Source organism: Anarhichas minor, unplaced genomic scaffold, assembly GCF_050575085.1.
Source record: "Anarhichas minor isolate MPS153535 unplaced genomic scaffold, ASM5057508v1 ptg000011l, whole genome shotgun sequence".
NCBI classification, from domain to species: Eukaryota; Metazoa; Chordata; class Actinopteri; order Perciformes; family Anarhichadidae; genus Anarhichas; species Anarhichas minor.
In genome coordinates, this window is record NW_027466457.1 from 16,826,675 (window position 1) to 16,847,596 (window position 20,922).

At 40.1% G+C, this 20,922-nt stretch overlaps 1 protein-coding gene across 4 annotated transcripts in view; it reads left to right on the forward strand.

Moving 5' to 3' along the window:
* Nucleotides 1–661: 661 nt before the first annotated feature.
* The window catches only part of aass (aminoadipate-semialdehyde synthase), a 29,569-nt gene continuing 9,308 nt past the window's right edge, over nucleotides 662–20,922 (forward strand). The window contains exons 1-20 of one of the 4 annotated variants that reach the window (XM_076089696.1): nucleotides 662–1,895; nucleotides 2,079–2,117; nucleotides 3,715–3,950; nucleotides 4,807–4,983; nucleotides 6,038–6,122; nucleotides 6,642–6,709; nucleotides 6,813–6,959; nucleotides 7,063–7,141; nucleotides 7,713–7,840; nucleotides 8,323–8,468; nucleotides 8,983–9,105; nucleotides 9,963–10,074; nucleotides 10,218–10,277; nucleotides 11,450–11,517; nucleotides 14,682–14,803; nucleotides 16,941–17,070; nucleotides 17,575–17,685; nucleotides 18,009–18,117; nucleotides 18,547–18,687; nucleotides 18,786–18,953. In XM_076089696.1, the coding sequence (XP_075945811.1) occupies nucleotides 3,732–3,950; nucleotides 4,807–4,983; nucleotides 6,038–6,122; nucleotides 6,642–6,709; nucleotides 6,813–6,959; nucleotides 7,063–7,141; nucleotides 7,713–7,840; nucleotides 8,323–8,468; nucleotides 8,983–9,105; nucleotides 9,963–10,074; nucleotides 10,218–10,277; nucleotides 11,450–11,517; nucleotides 14,682–14,803; nucleotides 16,941–17,070; nucleotides 17,575–17,685; nucleotides 18,009–18,117; nucleotides 18,547–18,687; nucleotides 18,786–18,953 (2,193 nt within the window). In that variant the 5' untranslated portion in view covers nucleotides 662–1,895; nucleotides 2,079–2,117; nucleotides 3,715–3,731. Of the gene's footprint in view, nucleotides 1,896–2,078; nucleotides 2,118–3,714; nucleotides 3,951–4,806; nucleotides 4,984–6,037; nucleotides 6,123–6,641; nucleotides 6,710–6,812; nucleotides 6,960–7,062; nucleotides 7,142–7,712; nucleotides 7,841–8,322; nucleotides 8,469–8,982; nucleotides 9,106–9,962; nucleotides 10,075–10,217; nucleotides 10,278–11,449; nucleotides 11,518–14,681; nucleotides 14,804–16,940; nucleotides 17,071–17,574; nucleotides 17,686–18,008; nucleotides 18,118–18,546; nucleotides 18,688–18,785; nucleotides 18,954–20,922 lie in introns of those variants that run through there. The other 3 variants (XM_076089697.1, XM_076089695.1, XM_076089694.1) reach the window with 3 other exon arrangements.

A 20,922-nucleotide genomic window follows, 5' to 3' on the forward strand; every position in this document is an offset into this window, starting at 1 on the left:
TCAAATGATCAAACATTGCTGACATGCACTCAACATAAAGGTACAGAGGGTATGCATTTAAATTAATTAATTTGTACAAATAATAATGCTAATTCAAAATAGTTGAATTGGGATTAAAAACAAGTCTTCATTTAATTTCAATTCACGTATAAATCCAGCGACATTGGGGTTAAACGTGTACTCGCACTCCTCTACGTCATCACAGTGCGACAGGCTGAGCAGGAGGCCGCTCCTCCGCTCTGGCAGCTGATTGGTGGAGAGGCTTCCGTACTGTAGAGATTCATAGACGCTCTGCACCGCCTGAAACACCAGCTGATCTGTTCTCCACTTCCTGTAGCTCTACGTTGTATTTACGTTGTATTCTATTTCATATTTGTAAATATTTCACGTTTGATATATTGCTCTAAACACGCACGTTCGAAGCCGTCCACACGAGCTGTCCTGTACATTAAAACAAAGTTACTGTGGAGAATTTCAGTATTAAATGCATTATTAGTAGGATTTAATAACACCCCTAGTGGTGAGTAGAAGTGTCACAATAATAAATATGTTAGTCACAATATGTTTCCATATGGAATGTATTAAAGGTTTACAATATTCTTACTTATAGAGGATATTATATGTTACAGTATATTAACTCATTGAATGTATTAAATCATAGAAGTATAGTCACTGTAAGTATTAAAACACTAAGAATAGTCTTGAGGGTCAGATAGGGATTCTGAGTGAGGTGTCAGACATGCAGCAGCAAATGGAGGCGACCTCATCGATGGAGGATGGGGCCAGTGGGACGGTCAAATGCCAAGCTGACCAGCAGGACAGAGAGGAGGAGTTCAAGATGTTTTGCGAGGAGCCAAGATGTTTTGCTAAGGGATCGATAATGGGAGGGGGCAGAATTCAAATGAAGCCAATCACTAATCGCCACGGAGGGTCATTCACATGTTTTAGGACAGTATCGGACACTTTCCGACTGTCAGGGGATATAAAAGACAACGTTCCAGAGAGCATTGCTCAGACCACTTCCGCTCTCGTTTTTCAGAACCTGGACTGGCCAGACCTGTGAGTGAGGTGCGTGCATGTGGTCTCTGCTCTCGAGAACATTACTATTGATAGTTAATTCAGTTTGTAAGTGAACTTTGTGTAGTACATTAAATATTGTTTTAATTTTGGACCGGGTCCAGCTCATTCTTCTGATGCGCGTGCGCAGCAAGAAGCTCGCAGCAGAAGAGTACCTGCGGCCTGCAGGCTCCTTCATCCTTTGTTCTTAAAAACCTAACATTACCTTTCTCTTGTGTATCTCCACGTCGACATTACTGGGGGAAGATAAACACTTGCCCACATGCAACAGGAAACCCGTTGGTATTGCCTTCAGAATAAAAGGGAAACTTGTACTGAGCACTATCTTAGATTGACATAAAGATAGATAGAATTCTGAATCTGGCTGGAATAATATATATATATATATATATATTTATGTATCTATAATATTTTAGTTATTGTGGATTTGTATTCTTTACTGTTTTATTTCTTATTTACTTATGTATAATACTTGTTTTTAGCTTGTTTTTTGAACTATGTCTCTTGTTTGCACTATACTGTATGCTGATGTAATCTTGTAAATTTCCCCACTGGGGGACTAATAAAGGATTATCCTATTTTATCTTATCTTAAATAGTATTTTTTTATTTTCCGTTTTATTTTGAAATTCTAACCGGAAATGGATTAGTTTACTCTGCGCGCGTGTGAACCCCACCCCCCTCCCACCTCTGTGGTAAGTTGCAGCTCGTCTCACCTCTGTGTGACTCTCCGGTGTCGTCCGTCGCAACATTTCCTCGCCAGGAAGCCGGAGCGGTGAACAGAAACCCGGTCAGAAACTTAAGGAAAGTTGAGTTCAGGTGCGTCACGTGCAGCCGGATATCAATAATCGATAAGTTACGTTAACGTGTGTTAAGTATGAGAGTGACGTCAGTGTTGACCAGACCCCGTAGTTACCCTAACTGACCCACGTGGTTGTTGTGTAGGTTAAAGCCACACAGACGACTACGAGCTACACCAAACTCCATTTACATGTTTTACAGATAAACCACGTGTCTGCAGGCTTCAGTGTTGACTTCACAGTGAGTTCTGCATTAGTTTAAAGTTGGTTTAATGCACTCAACAGGTTACATGTTACTGTTGCATATCGATTCCTGCAGTACTTCTGTGTGCAAATGTGCCTGTGCAACTAAATATTCACTTTATGTCAAACATAGTTTTGTTGGAAAGTCTTACATTGGATTCAAGGGTTCCCAACATGGGGATCAGGACCCCCTCAAGGACGTGCAAGATGCATCCGAGGGGTATTGCAAGACGCGGTGCCATTGATAGCATGTAGCCGAGTAGTGTGGACGCTTAGTCTAAAAGTAGCAAAAGATATGTTTTAAACTGGACAGAGAGGGGTGGAGGAATGAAGTTTTTCATGTAGCTATGGGTTACTTTGTTTCAGGATCAGAAAGCATCCCCTGCTTTATGGTCTGTTTGACTCTAAATGGACCATAATGTACTAAATGAACATGCTGTATTGAAGAAGACTTGAAACTAGAGATTGAGACCATAAACTCATGTTTACAATGTTTACTGAGGTAATAAATCAAGAGAGAAGTAGAGTCATTTTCTCATAGACTTCTATACCGGTGGATTGCTCCCTCCAGGTGGGGACGGAGTGCCTACCTCAAGCGAAGGAGTTCAAGTATCTCGGGGTCTTGTTCACGAGTGAGGGTAAGATGGAGCGGGAGATCGACAGACGGATCGGTGCGGCTGCAGCAGTAAAGCAGGCGCTGCACCGGACCGTCTTGGTGAAGAGGGAGCTGAGCCGGAAGGCAAAGCTCTCAATTTAGCACTCGGTCTACGTTCCTACCCTCACCTATGGTCACGAACTCTGGGTCGTGACCGAAAGGACAAGGTCGCGGCTACAAGCGGCCGAAATGAGCTTCCTCCGTAGGGTGGCCGGGCTCAGCCTTAGAGATAGGGTAAGGAGCTCGGTCATCAGGAGGGAGCTTGGAGTCGAGCCGCTGAGGTGGTTCGGGCATCTAATTAGGATGCCTCCTGGACGCCTCCCACTGGAGGTTTTCCAGGCACGTCCAACTGGGAAGAGACCCCGGGGAAGACCCAGAACACGCTGGAGGGATTACATCTCCCAGCTGGCCTGGGAACGCCTCGGGATCCCCCAGAATGAGCTGGAACATGTTGCCGGTGAGAGGGAGGTCTGGGTCAGCCTGCTGGGCCTGTTGCCACCGCGACCCGACCCCGGATAAGAGGAGGAGGATGGATGGATGGACTTCTATACAACCAGAGGAGTCGCCCCCTGGTGGACACTAGAGAGAATGCAGCTTTAACACATGAGGCATCGGCTTCATTCTGCAGAACCGGAGGTTGCCGCCTGTTCGTACCAGTCCTAGCTGAGCTTAAACGTTCCCATAGTAAGCAATTTACTGGCATTGAAAAACAGTTACTCACTCGTGTGTCTGAACGGGACCAGACTGTGGAGTTTTACTGCAGTTCTGTCTCATCACAGTTTTTCTGGTCAGTCACTACCAGCTGCTCGTCTGCAGCAACAGAGACACGCCCACATTTCCAAAGATATTAGTAACTTTATTGCTTAATTGCTTGTAAGTAAGTCATGAACCAGCATGTACTTTAAAATCTGGTTTGAGACTCCGTGTCTTTGTCTCAAAGCAGTGGGCGGGGACATCATGAACAGACTCCTCAGCCGACAAGGGAGGAGGACGCGGAGCTGCCTCGCGGGCCAGAGGCGCTATGAGCATCACCAGGCCGTCATGGCCATCCGGCGCGAGGACGTCAACCCCTGGGAGAGGAGGGCGCCGCTGGCCCCGAAACACGTCAAAGAGCTCACCACCGCCGGCGTCAAGGTCCTGCTCCAACCGTCCAACCGCAGAGCCATCCACGAGAAGGTGAGGCTCCGGACAACGTCGAGCGGTTAGGAGGCTTCTGTTACTGTGGAAGAAGTAGTATAAGAAGTAGTATATGCAGTATGTAGTAGTCCGCATCGAACACTTACACGTTGCTTTATTTTACTCATACATTATTATATTACTACCACTAATTATTATTATTAAAACGATTATTATTAATACTGTATTTTTATAATAATATTAATAATTATTATGATTGTATTTGTTATTATTATAATTATTACAATTTTTATCATAAGTAGAAGTATATTTATTATTATTAGTAGTAGTAGTAGAAATATATTGTATTGTTATTATATTTGTATTTATTATTATTCATTTGTTATAGTATTTGATATTATATATATATATATATATATATATATATATATATATATATCAGTTGCCTTATTCTTTAATTTCTATTATATATGATTAATATTATTGTACACACTATACTGTAATAATACATGTATTATACGTGGTGTTATGTGTAATATTATATTATCATATTACATTATTATATGTAATATATATATATATACTGCACATATATGATACATAACACCATATGCTTAATGCATGTACATGCATATTGTAGTATTTATTATTCGTACACACATCATGGCTGTCAGAGTTGCATTAGTGCATTTCTGACTTCATTTTGCACATTTATCTTTATAGTCAAAGTTATTGTAATTTAAATTTCTCATTTAATTATTTAATTTCATTGAAATAGTTCTTGATGTGTCTCCTGACGTTCTTGTATTCAAGATCTCACCCAAACACAAATAGAAACGTTTAAGCAGTGCGAGTGCTTCCTGCTCAGCCGTCTGCTTCTGTCCCGTGTGGTCAGAACTACATGAGGGCGGGGGCCGTCCTGCAGGAGGACCTGTCCGAGGCCTCTCTGATCCTCGGGGTGAAGAGGCCGCCGGAGGATAAGATCCTCCCCAGGAAGACGTACGCTTTTTTCTCCCACACCATCAAGGCCCAGGAGGCCAACATGGGGCTCCTGGACAACCTGCTGAAGAAGGTGAGCGCGCCCAAAAGGTCCAGAGAAAGTCCTGCAGGGGTCCCGACCCCGATACAGTACACGCATAATATAACGGTCTGTTTAATCATGTTGGGACTGCTGTGTTTTAACTGTTGGAACAGATGTAACTGACTTCTTTAGCCACATTTAGAAGACTGTCATACATTATTAAATATATAAATGTAGCGTAGGATTTATTTTTTCTGTCTGTTGCACCGCTGACTGTTTGAAAGAAGTGGACGTAGTCAGTGTGATGTTATCCACTGGTTAGTGACCAAAATGTTACAATTGACTATCATGAAGCCTGTGAAGTCTATGAGAAAATGACTCTACTTCTCTCTTGATTTATTACCTCAGTAAACATTGTAAACATGAGTTTATGGTCTCAATCTCTAGTTTCAAGTCTTCTTCAATACAGCATGATGTTCATTTAGTACATTATGGTCCATTTAGAGTCAAACAGACCATAAAGCAGGGGATGCTTTAGGGCGGGGCTACACAGTGATTGACAGGTCTCTACCAGAGACGTATACGGCGTCTCTACGTCACTCCTCCTCAGTCCAGATATGGTCACTTCTGTTCATCGGTTGCAAAAAAAACAAGATGGCGTTGGGCGTAATCCAAGATGGCGACGGCAAAATCGCCGAACTCAAGGCTTCAAAACGTCCACAAACCAAAGAGTGACATCACGATGACTACGTCCACTTCTTATGGACGCAACATGTAAACTAATAAAGCTTTTCTTTTTCTGAGAATGTCAACACAGACAGATCGTTATACTGCAAATATATAAATATAAGTACTTCAGTCAGAGGCTCAGTCCGCATTGTGTTACCTCCTTAACTAACATTGATTTAATCCTCAAGATGTAAATGTTCATGCAGTCGCACAGGAAGCAGCAAAAGGGTCGTTTCCAGTGGAAACCTGCTTACTAGCGGTGTGCAAACGGTCATCCGTCTAAACGAGTGAAAGAGCAGATTTATTTTCTGCAGAATCCGTGGCTGTGCGTCTGTGTGTTTAACTTTCACTTTAACAAGATGAAATGTGTCCTCAGGATGTTCGTCTGATCGACTACGAGAAGATGGTCGATGCCAACGGCTTCCGGATCGTAGCGTTTGGTCACTGGGCCGGAATCGCAGGTATGAAGAATAAATAAATAAAAACCGTTTGGCAGCAGCACGGGAGAAAAGCAACGTGCTGCTGTGGACGTACTTCAGACACCTGAAGGAATCAATATCAGTTTAAGTGAACGCTGTGTGTTCACCTCTTTACCCTGATGTCTGACAGACCTTTCTGAAGCTGTGACCCTTTAAAACAGGAGCATCTTGATAGACGAGGCCCACGGTGAAAGCAAATACTTCATATCAAAATAATATTTATCTTTCTGAACCACAAAACACACGGGCGGGATTAAACAAACGCCAAAACTACACCGTTTATGACGGCCAGATGCTGGAAAACACGGTCCTTGAACACATCACGTGACGAACGCTTCCGTCAGAAAAAGAAACTGAAACTAAGCTTAAAATAGTGATGTGTCATCAAGAACATTTTATTCTACATGTCTCATTTAGATATTTATATAATCATATTTAAATAACGCCCCTGAAACCGCTTTACGTTCAGAGTTGATCTGTGTTTGTGTCTTGTTCGTGTAGGAATGATCAACATCTTGCACGGATTGGGGCTTCGCTTCCTGGCTCTCGGCCACCACACTCCCTTCATGGTAAGAGAACGCGCTTCAGACAGAACTATAGACGTGAGAACGGCTTCCTGTTCCCTTCACGTGATTCTCATCCCGTCACTTCCTGTCTCTCTGCCGGTCACAGCACATCGGCATGGCTCACAACTACCGCAACGTCAACCAGGCCATCCAGGCAGTGAGGGATTGTGGGTATGTGATTTCCATGGGGCTCATGCCCAAATCCATCGGCCCCGTGACGTTTTGTTTCACCGGCACCGGCAACGTCTCCAAGGTACAGCCAGGCTCAACTAGAAACACAGACTCTCACAGAAACCTGGATGCCACTCCGGATGTTTTGTGAATGAGAGTTTTATGTTCCTCTGTGGTTCCTGCAGGGAGCCCAGGACATCCTCAACGAGCTTCCTGTGGAATACGTTGAGCCTCATGAGTTGAAGGACGTCTCTGAAACAGGAGGTCAGTCGTCCCTGTGCTGGTTTCTGTATCAGTGTCAGTGCCCCTCTACCGTCACCCCCCCCCCCCCCCTCTACCGTCACCCCCCCCCTCTATCTTCACCCCCCCCTCTATCTTCACCCCCCCCTCTATCGTCACCCCCCTCTATCATCACCCCCCCCTCTATCGTCACCCCCCTCTATCTTCACCTGGAACCCAAGGCCGCTATACTAGACTCCCTGTCTCATGACAGTGATACCGGCCACTATCACAGCATGAATGTGAATCTACATTATATTATAACTGACTCAAATCTCTTGTAGTTAATCAAACTATTGTCTGAATCTGGTTTATCTGTGTTTGTTTGTATGCATGTAAACACAGTCAGTGTATAGAGAGCAATATTTATGTATTTCTTCTCTATAATTTCACCTGAAATTCTTGTTTTTTTGCACTAAAGTTCTTAATTAAATGAGTAAATATGAAGTGCTTTTTATTTGTCACATTTTTAATTCAAACATGATTATACAGAAATAAGCCAAATGTTGTTGTTTAATACAACTATTTATTTACAGTATGTTGTTTCCTCTGTAAGATATGACCAAAGTGTACGCCACCGTTCTGAGCCGACATCACCACCTGATGAGGAAGAGCGACGGCTTCTATGACCCCATGGAGTACGAGGTCCACCCGGAGCTGTACACCTCGCACTTCAGGACCAGCGTGAGTCACCCAGCTTCTATCCCACCACAGTTACAACACCACCACAGTTACAACACACCACCTGCTCCTGTCTGTCCCCTCAGAGGACTATTTCCAGTCATCAGCACTAAACAGCTGTTGTTCTCACAAAGCTGTGATCAGGTTCAACTTCTGTGACTTTAATCACAGAGAATGAAGCAGTACATCTACCTGATCAATACTATACTAATAATATCCTTCACATCAGTTGGTCTATAAATAGTTAATTACAATGACTCAGAGTCCACAACGATGTCTTCAAATGTCTCGTTTTGTCCGACCAACCGCCTCAAAGATAATGAATTTAAGATTATATATAAAAAAGTAAAATCTGCTAATATATCATTTTGAGATGTTTTTGCTTAAAAATTATTATTTAAATAATCAGTTATCAGTTCCTGTCGTCCACCTCTGCGACGGTCTGCGTCTCACTCATCACTAACGTTGTGTCCTGTTACCCGTAGGTGGCGCCCTACACAACCTGTCTGATCAATGGTATTTACTGGGACCCCCAAACCCCTCGACTCCTCAGGCGACTGGACGCCCAGAAGCTGATGCGACCCAAGACCTCCCCCTCAGTCACCGAGGGGTCACCGGGGCTGCCTCACAAGTAAGAGTCCTGGCCTCTCCACTCTCTCTGTTCGCTCTGATCACAGACGCCCCGGTTAGTGTTAGTCTTACCCCGAGTGAACTCGGCCGTGTTCACATCTGTGTTTGTGCAGTTTGGACTCTTCTCATTTGATTTGATGCCACGAGCAAAAATAATGTTGGCGAGATAACTCGGTATCTACTGCAAACAAACCGTTCTAACATCGTGTAACTATTAATCGACCAAATATAATTAGTAATGTCCACATGCAGCTGGCTTTGTGCAGGGGGGGGGGGCATGTTGAAGAAAGCCCGAACACAAACTGTTGACTCAGAGATAGAATACTGAGGTCTAAAGACATATATATATATATATATATACACACACACACACACACGTATGTATGCATGTGTAGTGCATGTACAGCAGTGCAGTGTATTAGCTGCTGTATCTCCAGAGGTCAGAAGTCCCGTCTGTATCTTCAGTGGTGTTTGCAGAGGGACAGTGACCTCTGACCTCTCCTCTCTATCTACAGACTGCTGGCCATCTGTGACATATCCGCTGACACCGGGGGCTCCATCGACTTCATGAACGAGTGCACCACCATCGATAAGCCCTTCTGCATGTACGACGCCGACCAGCACATCGATCACGACAGGTACAGTGGTGGTACGCACACCTGCATGATTCAAAACTCTACAGGCTGCTGTCGCACATTAGAGCTTTCATGTAGTGGTGTAACGTACTGATCCGCCTCACAGTTCAACGTTAACCATCACAGTGTAATTAAAGTTGTACTGACTCAGTAGAACATGTGTTTCTAGTCTCTGATCTCTGATCATGTTTCATTGTAAACAACCAATCAGTGTTACGGCTAACCAACAGGAGGAGAGCTAGTAACGTTAGCAGCACCGCTAACGGCTAACCAATGGAGGTTCACTTCAGTTACATTATGATGCCTTCAGGCTCTGCTCAGTGAACATGAGTACTGGCTGTAGGTACATTATGACGTTACCATGGTGTGTTCACATGTCGTCTGTAAAATGTAGTTTTGGTGATGAACTTAAATACACACAGTAGTTTGAAGGAGATGTTTTCACAGCAACATAAATAGATATTTAGATAATATTCCTAATAATTTAAATTGTGTGTTTTCAAGAAGAAAACAACACTATAAATTACTATAACAAAGTAAAAGTATAACATTTAGTGTTTTTGATGGTTTACTGACTTCAGTGCGTTGAAATGATTTTTGGGACACAGTCTGGAGCCTTGAAGACCAGCTGAATATATAATATGGTAAAAATATATAAATGATAAAAAATTATAATTATCTTTATCATCTTGATTTTACATTATTCTGTCACTTGTTTTATTAGCTGCCAGGTTTGTATTTTCACCTTTGGGTGCTGTGGTGATATTGCATCTGTATTGTTTCCTGCATATAGTCTTAAGTGCAGACGCGTGTTATTTATGTGTGAACATAAGTAACGTTAACGCTTCTGGTCCCGGCAGCGTGGAGGGAAACGGGATCCTCATGTGCTCCATCGACAACCTTCCCGCTCAGCTCCCCATCGGAGCCACGGAGTACTTCGGAGACCGACTCTTCCCGTACCTCTGGGAGATGGTAAGACGTCCGGGGCTTAATGTGGGCTGAGAGCAGCTGCTGGTTGAGTTTAGAGAGAGAGAGAGAGAGAGAGAGAGAGAGAGAGAGAGACCTGGGTAAAAACACAGTCGTGACTTTTAAATATAGTTTTGTGTCGTCATCAGCTGCCTTCAGACGCCACCAGACCGCTGGACGAAGAGGACTTCAGCCCGCAAGTCAGAGACGTGAGTCGTGTTGAGCTGTTTAGTGAAATGTGTCACTGTATGTATTAATGTTGTGGCAAAATGACGAGAAGAGACGGCGAATTGAAGTGCAACCCAGCGGGAAGTGTTTTAATAAGCACACGCCAACATACGAGTTCAGCAAATCCAAACAAATCCAACGTATTACTTTTCACAGATTACTTTTATAGTCAAACTTCACCCCCCTTAAGTCACTTTCCACCAATCAAACCAGTGGGTTGAACCACAAACAGAGCACCTCTGGTCTCTTCTTCACTATGTCATGCTCTCCTGTCCTCGTTTGGGTCGAGATAACCTTTTCGCAGAACACTCGATTCGTGTACGGGAAATGTTTGGACACACATTGGAGTGATAGATTACAATTTGTCTGGCGTGCCTCAATCTCTTCCTAAGAATGTTTTTATGAAACAAATGTGTTCAGTTCAATCTTAAGTTATATGATGATTTTCATTAGATCTGCGGGTTCTTAAATTAATTTTATGTGAGATCAATTCATGACTCAGCAAAGTTGTCTCACGATGTCAAACTGACAGTAAAAATTGACAACGGATCATGTTCTTAGAGGTTTTTAAAAAATAAGCACATTTGACCCATTGTTAGCCTGCAGATCAAAGCCGATGACCAATCTATCCAAACATATATTCATAGGTGGCACCCTTTGCTTTCCATGATGGAAACTGAAGGTGTTGAAGTCTGATTAAAAAATATATATGATTAATATACATGATTATGTCAATATCCTGGTTCAAAAGTTCTTTTGACGATGAGAGACAGGAATCCAGCAAATTCAAATCACTTTTCTCGTCGCAGTTGTAAACAAAAGGTGACGCCGTTGTTTCTGAATTCATTCAAATTAACCCAGAAATTAAAAGTGAACTAATTTGATACACTAATATAATCTTTACTTAAATATCTATTGCAAATTAAGTTTATTTCAAACTGACTGCTGCCTCTCTGCTGCATGAATTTATCCAGCGGTTGATTCTTTATAGATAGATTTTGGGTGTACTGTCACTTTAAATACAGCCAGGAAATACAAACACAGTCTCCGTAGCTTTCATTACCGAACATCTTTATTTATTTATTTGACAAAACTTATTTTACTCTTGTGTTTACGATTTGTAAAATACCGAATCTTTTCTTTGTTCCTGAAGGCTGTCATCACATCGAACGGAGTCCTCACCCCAAAGTTCGAATACATCGAAAAACATCGAGAAAGAAGGTAAGACTTGTTCCACGCTGTGAGTTTTATGTTTTATGTGGACGTCCAGTCGGTCCTGATGATAAATGTAGTCAGTTGAAGCTTTATTGACCCAGAAAGCTGATTTCTACCTGCTTGCATGTACCAGGATGCATTGACGCTAGCCATATCAATAGCTCGGCTAACTTCTTTTTACTCCAAGAAATACAACTAAATATCAGAATCCGCTTAAACACTGTAAAGTGTGTCCTCTGCACTCATCTTTCGGGACGATGTTTATAATAATACAAGCAAAGGGAACACGGTAGTTCTCAACCACTGGTCCGTGGGCCCACTGGTGGGCCTTCCGAGCGCCATCTAGTGGACCGCGAAGGCACTGATAAAAGGTTAGATTAAATAAATTAAAAAATACGATTTTTTTGGGTAATATTCAAAGCTCGTCATTTTTATTCCTGTGCTCAAGTATTTACATAAATAAATAAAAAAGTCAAATAAAAATGCGTGATTTCAGTGACCAGTTACAATAGATTATCAGGTAGAGAGGAATGTTTATTGCCGCTGTTAGCTAGCTCACATTCCCTCGGATTGAACAAAAAATTTAATTAAATTTATTTTTGTATTGCCCCAAATCCCAAATCTCCCTCAGAGGGCTTTACAGTCTGTACACCTTTACGTCACTTCGGTTTGTCTCCCAAAGTGACGCGGGAGACAATCCTGCACCAGTAAGAGCTCCAAAGCGTGTGGTGAGGAAATATGGTCCTGAATACAGTAAATTAGGATTCATAATGGCAGGCAGTGATGGTGAGGGTAAGCTGAATATTTACTTTGGTCATTACAGCTGACGGAGGCGTAACACATATATATATATACATATATACGTATATATATATACATATATATATATTTGCAGAAAACAAATGATTCATCTGCATGTTTGTTGTTTACTTGAAATCCTCATCGGCATTCTGTTCCTTTTTTAATTTTTCATCTTTTTTTTTTTTAATCTGCTTTGATTAATTTCTCAATTGATTACACGTTTAGCGTCTTTTACTTTGCTAAAAAAAACATTTTAATGAGCTCGTCATATCTAATCTGATAACCCTTAATAATCTCAAGAAACAAACATTATTAACATTCAGCTTCTTGAGACTCCAGTGTTTTCTTTTGCACAAAGACGAGTTCGGCTCGCTCATATTTAGGCCACCTCTAAGACGTGATGAGTTTTCTTCCTAATTGATCTTAAGTATCATTTTTCCAGACAAGCCATGCCACCAAATCTTAATCCTTTTGATTGAGTTTGTCTCCTTAAGATATGTAAACTGAGGGAGAAATCCTCCTGAGGGAACGTCTCTCTTTTCTTTCTTTCTTTTTTTTAATTAAGAGGACGAGGTTCGGCGCCGGGCGGACCGCCGGTCAGACCTCAAGCCAGTCCACGCTGCGACCCGTGCATGTGTCACGTCCAATTAGACCAAAGCTAACGAGTCCAGGGGTCTGACTCCTGTTGAGGGGGGGGGGGTTGAGGTGGTTGGCGGTGGGATATTAATGCCACAGGTCACTCGGGGTGATGCCTCCATTATGGTGTTATTGTTGTTCTGGTGTTGAGATAATCCAGCATGCAGAATCACAGACTTTTTTAAAAAACTGGATGAAGTTGTTTGTAAGAAGAGCTCTCGGTTTAATTAAAGGAGAGCTTCAGTGGACTCACTCGTCTTTCAGTCCCACTGTGGTTACGTACTACGACTTCATCAGACACTTCAAACTGGAAACATTGGAGCTGAAAAAGTGGAAATACGGGCAGAAAACATTAAATATGTATTTATAAAGTTTGGCTTGTTCATGGAAAAAAATGACAAAAAAACGGTAAACAAAAGTTTACAAAGTAATAATAATTGTAACATTTAATTGATATAAATCTAATTTATTGTTATAATAACTCATATTTTAGTATTATTTTAAGGTTACAAATTTCCCCCTGCTAAATATTAAAATAAATAATTTAATACCAGTATATTAAAATGTGTATTAAAACAATCAGATGTCATTCTTTTTACTTTATTTTTATTGTTGACTTTTAATTAAATATGAACTATTATTAAGGTACATTTTTGATAAAATTGTAATCTTAATATTCAATCTGAATTCATAACACCTGTTCTGTTTTAATTAGTTACGTAATTATAATATTTATTTTTTGGATGACCACAACCTCATCATCACTACGATACTGTTTGGATTTATGTTCGATGAGAAACGCTTCTCTGCCACTTTGACTTTGTACACATTGCATCGTTACCATGACGTTAAACATCGATCTGAGATCTACACAGGAACGTTTATATATTAATAAACTTATGTAGGAAGTTTAAAGCAACAGTTAAAGTAAAATCAACGCTGTTACATCACTGGTTCTTTCAAAGAACTTCTAAATGTCGAGGAAATTTAAAATGTATAAAAATGAACTAAAGGAATGCAATATTTAAACAATATTAAAAACAAATGTTTTTAATAATAAGATTAATTTTATTTCTGACCAAAACCAATTTAGTTGTTCAACTTAATTGTTTATGTATTCTTTACTGCACCAGCTTTTATTTATTTGTTTATATATATATATATATATATATGTGTATATTTTATATATATTTATAGATAAACACACAAACAAGGTATATTTTTGCTTTTTCGACTGAATGACTGAGAATATGCAGGACACCATTTTTGTCCATGAAGTAACTTCACTCAAATTAAACAAAGAACATTTTCATTATAGTCCAAAGTTTTACTTTTAGAGAAATAGCAAGCGAATGTTTAAATTGTTTAAATTGAATACAGCAGATCAAAAGAAGCGGCTGTGGTTAAAACACAATGTGTGACGGGTCAGTTGAGCGGATGCTTTATTTACTTCTGCTCAGCCAGAAAGACTTCAACACATGTGGCTGACTAGTTACCATCCAATCATTAAGGACCACATGTTGATCAAAGTTGAAGAAATATTTTATTTTATTTATTCAATTAAAATCCAGATTTTCTTTGTGGTGTTTCCATAATTTTGAAAACTCATATTGTTTATCCAAGTTTTGGAACTCTGTGTAGCTTAAAGTTGAACAGCTTGTTGGATGAAAACGTAGTTATTGATGAAGCTCTGATGAAGCGTGTCTAAGTCGGTGTTGTCTCATGTTCTTCAGAGAGAAGGCTCAGATCATGAAGAAGACCGGGATGAAGCGCGTGCTGCTGCTGGGCTCAGGATACGTCTCCGGACCCATCGTCGAGTATTTGACCCGCGACGAGAAGACGCAGGTCACTGTGGGTGAGTTTATCTGAAACACTGAGAAGACTTACAAGTGACGTATGAGTTTAAATATGTAACAACATCAAGTTAGCTCACAGGTCTGTTTTGTCTTTCTAACTCTGGCTCATGTGAAACTTCAGTCACATGATCGTTGAAATGCCGTCTGTTAGTTTGGTCCTTTGTGTGAAAGTAAGTACAATAACTCAAGTACTGTCCTAAAGTACAAATTCAAGGTACCTGCGCTTTAGTTGAGTATTTCTATTTCCTGCTACTTAAACTCCACTACATCTCAGAGGTACATGGTGTACTTTTTACTGTACTACATCTCAGAGGTACATGGTGTACTTTTTACTGTACTACATCTCAGAGGTACATGGTGTACTTTTTACTGTACTACATCTCAGAGGTACATGGTGTACTTTTTACTGTACTACATCTCAGAGGTACATAGTGTACTTTATAGTGTACTTTATACTGTACTACATCTCAGAGGTACATAGTGTACTTTTTACTGTACTACATCTCAGAGGTACATAGTGTACTTTATACTGTACTACATCTCAGAGGTACATAGTGTACTTTTTACTGTACTACATCTCAGAGGTACATAGTGTACTTTATACTGTACTACATCTCAGAGGTACATAGTGTACTTTATACTGTACTACATCTCAGAGGTACATAGTGTACTACATCTCAGAGGTACATAGTGTACTTTATAGTGTACTTTATACTGTACTACATCTCAGAGGTACATAGTGTACTTTATAGTGTACTTTATACTGTACTACATCTCAGAGGTACATAGTGTACTTTATAGTGTACTTTATACTGTACTACATCTCAGAGGTACATAGTGTACTTTATACTGTACTACATCTCAGAGGTACATAGTGTACTTTTTACTGTACTACATCTCAGAGGTACATAGTGTACTTTATACTGTACTACATCTCAGAGGTACATAGTGTACTTTTTACTGTACTACATCTCAGAGGTACATAGTGTACTTTATAGTGTACTTTATACTGTACTACATCTCAGAGGTACATAGTGTACTTTATACTGTACTACATCTCAGAGGTACATAGTGTACTTTATACTGTACTACATCTCAGAGGTACATAGTGTACTTTTTACTGTACTACATCTCAGAGGTACATATTGTACTTTATGCTGTACTACATCTCAGAGGTACATAGTGTACTTTATGCTGTACTACATCTCAGAGGTACATAGTGTACTTTATGCTGTACTACATCTCAGAGGTACATAGTGTACTTTATAGTGTACTTTATACTGTACTACATAGTGTACTTTATACTGTACTACATCTCAGAGGTACATAGTGTACTTTTTACTGTACTACATCTCAGAGGTACATAGTGTACTACATCTCAGAGGTACATAGTGTACTTTATAGTGTACTTTATACTGTACTACATCTCAGAGGTACATAGTGTACTTTATACTGTACTACATCTCAGAGGTACATAGTGTACTTTATGCTGTACTACATCTCAGAGGTACATAGTGTACTTTTTACTGTACTACATCTCAGAGGTACATAGTGTACTTTATGCTGTACTACATCTCAGAGGTACATATTGTAATTTTTACTGTACTACATCTCAGAGGTACATATTGTACTTTTTACTGTACTACACCTCAGAGGTACATATTGTACTTTTTACTACTTTTGTCTGAACGCTTTAGTTTCTTTTCAGATGTTTTTTATCCCCTTCCTGTCCAGGTGTGTTCCTTTAATGTATATGATATCACTGAATAATAATAATTGATACATTCATGTGTTCATCACTTTAATTTTGCAGCAAGGTGGTTTTATTTGTACCATATGTACTGCTGGGGACCAATACATTCTCATCTTCATCCATCATAATGCTTCTTAATTTAATGGTTGATTAACATTTTGTATTATCTGCCAAGTGGAGTAAAAAGCATGTTTCTCTCTGAATTGTGGTGCAGTAGAAGTATAAAGTGGCATAAAATGGAAATTCTTAAGTAAAGGTACAGTTGAGTAAATATACTCTTCAACACTGCAAAATGGAGATACATCACAGTTTGTAGTCAGTCGTATCATTAATCCCAGAAGAAACGTTTTCAGAATTAGCTGACGTGACTTTCCTTCTCTCAGCGTCGGTGCTGCTGAAGCAGGCAGAGGAGCTGGCGGCCAAATATCCCAACACCATCCCCATCATGCTGGACATCGGCAGCCAGGAAGGACACCTGGACTCTCTGGTCAAAGATCATGACTTGGTCATCAGGTACAGCATGGACCGAGGTCACGCTGGACAACAGAATATGTTGTCACACACATGTTGTGTACATAGTGTATGGGGTAGTTAATGGTGTAGTGTACAGCCTAGTGTACGTATTGTATGGTGTAGTGTATGACGTCTTGTACGGTGTACTTTATGGCGTAGTGTACAGTGTACTGTACATAGTTTACGCTGTAGTGTACGCCACCCTGTTCATAATGTACGCTGTAGTGTACAGCGCACTGTACGCAGTGTAGGTGTAATGTACAGCATACTGTGCAGTGTAGTGTGCGGGGTACTGTACGTAGTATACGTTTCAAATTAGCATCTGCTATAAACATCGGATAACTGTCTTCAGTTGGTCTCATCATATTGTATCTGTCCGTATTAAATAAAAAGTACCAGGTACCATCCACAACCTTTACCAATAGGAAACTAAAAAATAAATATGAAAAATCCATGATGAATGGATCGCCGTCTGTCCTGACCTGTCCTCCCTCTGCTCCTCAGCATGCTGCCGTACACTCTTCACCCGCTCATCGCCAAACACTGCATCAAGAGGAAGGTAAACATGGTGACAGCCAGCTACCTGAGTCCCGCCATGAAGGAGCTGCAGAGCAGGTGATGTGCTTTAACAACGTAAATGAATGTAATCAGTCAAAAACAATGCGTTTCTTTTATCATGTGTGTATAACATCTTTAAATATACAAGTAATATTTTATACAATATTAAACATATAAGTTACTGTTTGATGTGGCAGAATTGGCTTAAAACTAACTCACAATTAAAACGGTGACAGAACACGACCAAACAAACTTTTATTTATTTATTTTTTGCAGAAAATGACATTGTAAACTAGTAAACTGGTTTAATCAGGTGATGAAAATTTATTTTACTGTGCCTTTAATCAAGATATAATAAAGATTGTTTTTGTGTGTGTCAGTGCGGAGGAGGCCGGCATCACCATAGTGAACGAGATGGGACTGGACCCGGGTATCGATCACATGCTGGCCATGGAGTGTATCGATAAGGCCAAAGCCGACGGCTGCACCGTGAGTCAGCTCTCTCTTTCTCTCTCTCTCTCTCTCTGTGTGTGTGTGTGTGTGTGTGTGTGTGTGTGTGTGTGTGTGTGTGTGTGTGTGTGTGTGTGTGTGTGTGTGTGTGTGTGTGTGTGTGTGTGTGTGTGTGTGTGTGTGTGTGTGTGTGTCGTTAATTTTAACCGAATTTCCACAAAATTGGAAAAAGAAAATGGCCATTAATGCACCTTTCCACCCACTACAGTTATGTTACTGCAGATATTATCAGTTGGTTTATTGAGATAAACAGCTGGTGGCGCTTATTCTTCAGTCAGATGCCATTAAACCACTGTAGAAGAAGACAATTAATGTTTTGACCAAAATCTGTTCCAGCATGTCATTCAATTTTTTTTGTACCATTTTAACAATGAACAACAATGAGGTTGTTAATTGACGGTGTTTCAGGTGGAGTCCTACAGCTCGTTCTGCGGCGGTCTTCCTGCTCCTGAATGTTCCGACAATCCTCTTCGCTACAAGTTCAGCTGGAGTCCGTACGGCGTCCTCCTCAACACCATCAGCCCCGCCATCTTCCTCCAAGACAACCGGGTACGGAGGCCTCAAAGGACCAGACAACAATATATTTGTTCTGTAAATCTTTTCCAGCGCTTTAAATGAAGTAGTGAAAATGAATCTGTGTCGTTCAGGTGGTGAGCATCCCGGCTGGCGGCGCTCTGATGGAGTCCAGCACGCCGATGGATTTCTTTCCTGGTTTCAACCTGGAGGGATTTCCAAACCGCAACAGCACCAAGTACGCCGAGTCTTACGGCATCCAGACGGCACACACACTGATCAGAGGAACACTGCGCTTCAAGGTATGACACACACACACACACACACACACACACACACACACACACACACACACACAGACCCCTGCAAACTTAAACTAAAGGCTTTCTAATACTTGCATTATTTTATTATAAGAATTTTCAGCTTTACTTAATCAAGTAAACTAGTAAGCTTGTGGTCTGCTTTTCTCCAAGTTGATTTGGACATGCATTACAATTTTTATCTATAATAAAGTTTTATATTAAAGTATTGATGTGCAGTAAAATATTCCTGTCTGTTTCACGATTACATCTGATGTTTCTGGATTAATATTCCTGCTGCATTAATGTGTATGTTGCATTTTAACTCCTTTATTTCCTGTTGGTTCGTTTAATCTACATCAATGCATCATATTCTATGAGATCATCATATGTTTGTAGCGTCTCTGTCCTGTGAGAACCACGTATCTCTAAAAAGATAAACAGCCTGTTTCAGCTTTGTGACGATGCATTTTCCAGCTGATCCAAGAGGCTTTTTAAAGAGTTTATTTAGCTGAAGTATGAGTATTTTCTCAACACATAAACACTTCATCCTTCAGTTTATCACAAACATTCATCATCAACACATAAAGAAACACTTCATCCTTCAGTTTATCACAAACATTCATCATCAACACATAAAGAAACACTTCATCCTTCAGTTTATCACAAACATTCAACATCAACACATAAAGGAACACTTCATCCTTCAGTTTATCACAAACATTCATCATCAACACATAAAGAAACACTTCATCCTTCAGTTTATCACAAACATTCATCATCAACACATAAAGGAACACTTCATCCTTCAGTTTATCACAAACATTCATCATCAACACATAAAGGAACACTTCATCCTTCAGTTTATCACAAACATTCATCATCAACACATAAAGGAACACTTCATCCTTCAGTTTATCACAAACATTCATCAACACATAAAGAAACACTTCATCCTTCAGTTTATCACAAACATTCATCATCAACACATAAAGAAACACTTCATCCTTCAGTTTATCACAAACATTCATCATCAACACATAAAGGAACACTTCATCCTTCAGTTTATCACAAACATTCATCATCAACACATAAAGGAACACTTCATCCTTCAGTTTATCACAAACATTCATCATCAACACATAAAGAAACACTTCATCCTTCAGTTTATCACAAACATTCATCATCAACACATAAAGAAACACTTCATCCTTCAGTTTATCACAAACATTCAACATCAACACATAAAGAAACACTTCATCCTTCAGTTTATCACAAACATTCAACATCAACACATAAAGAAACACTTCATCCTTCAGTTTATCACAAACATTCAACATCAACACATAAAGGAACACTTCATCCTTCAGTTTATCACAAACATTCAACATCAACACATAAAGGAACACTTCATCCTTCAGTTTATCACAAACATTCAACATCGACACATAAAGGAACACTTCATCCTTCAGTTTATCACAAACATTCAACATCGACACATAAAGAAACACTTCATCCTTCAGTTTATCACAAACATTCAACATCGACACATAAAGGAACACTTCATCCTTCAGTTTATCACAAACATTCAACATCGACACATAAAGGAACACTTCATCCTTCAGTTTATCACAAACATTCAACATCGACACATAAAGAAACACTTCATCCTTCAGTTTATCACAAACATTCAACATCGACACATAAAGGAACACTTCATCCTTCAGTTTATCACAAACATTCAACATCGACACATAAAGAAACACTTCATCCTTCAGTTTATCACAAACATTCAACATCGACACATAAAGGAACACTTCATCCTTCAGTTTATCACAAACATTCAACATCGACACATAAAGAAACACTTCATCCTTCAGTTTATCACAAACATTCAACATCGACACAAAGGAACACTTCATCCTTCAGTTTATCACAAACATTCAACATCAACACATAAAGGAAACACTTC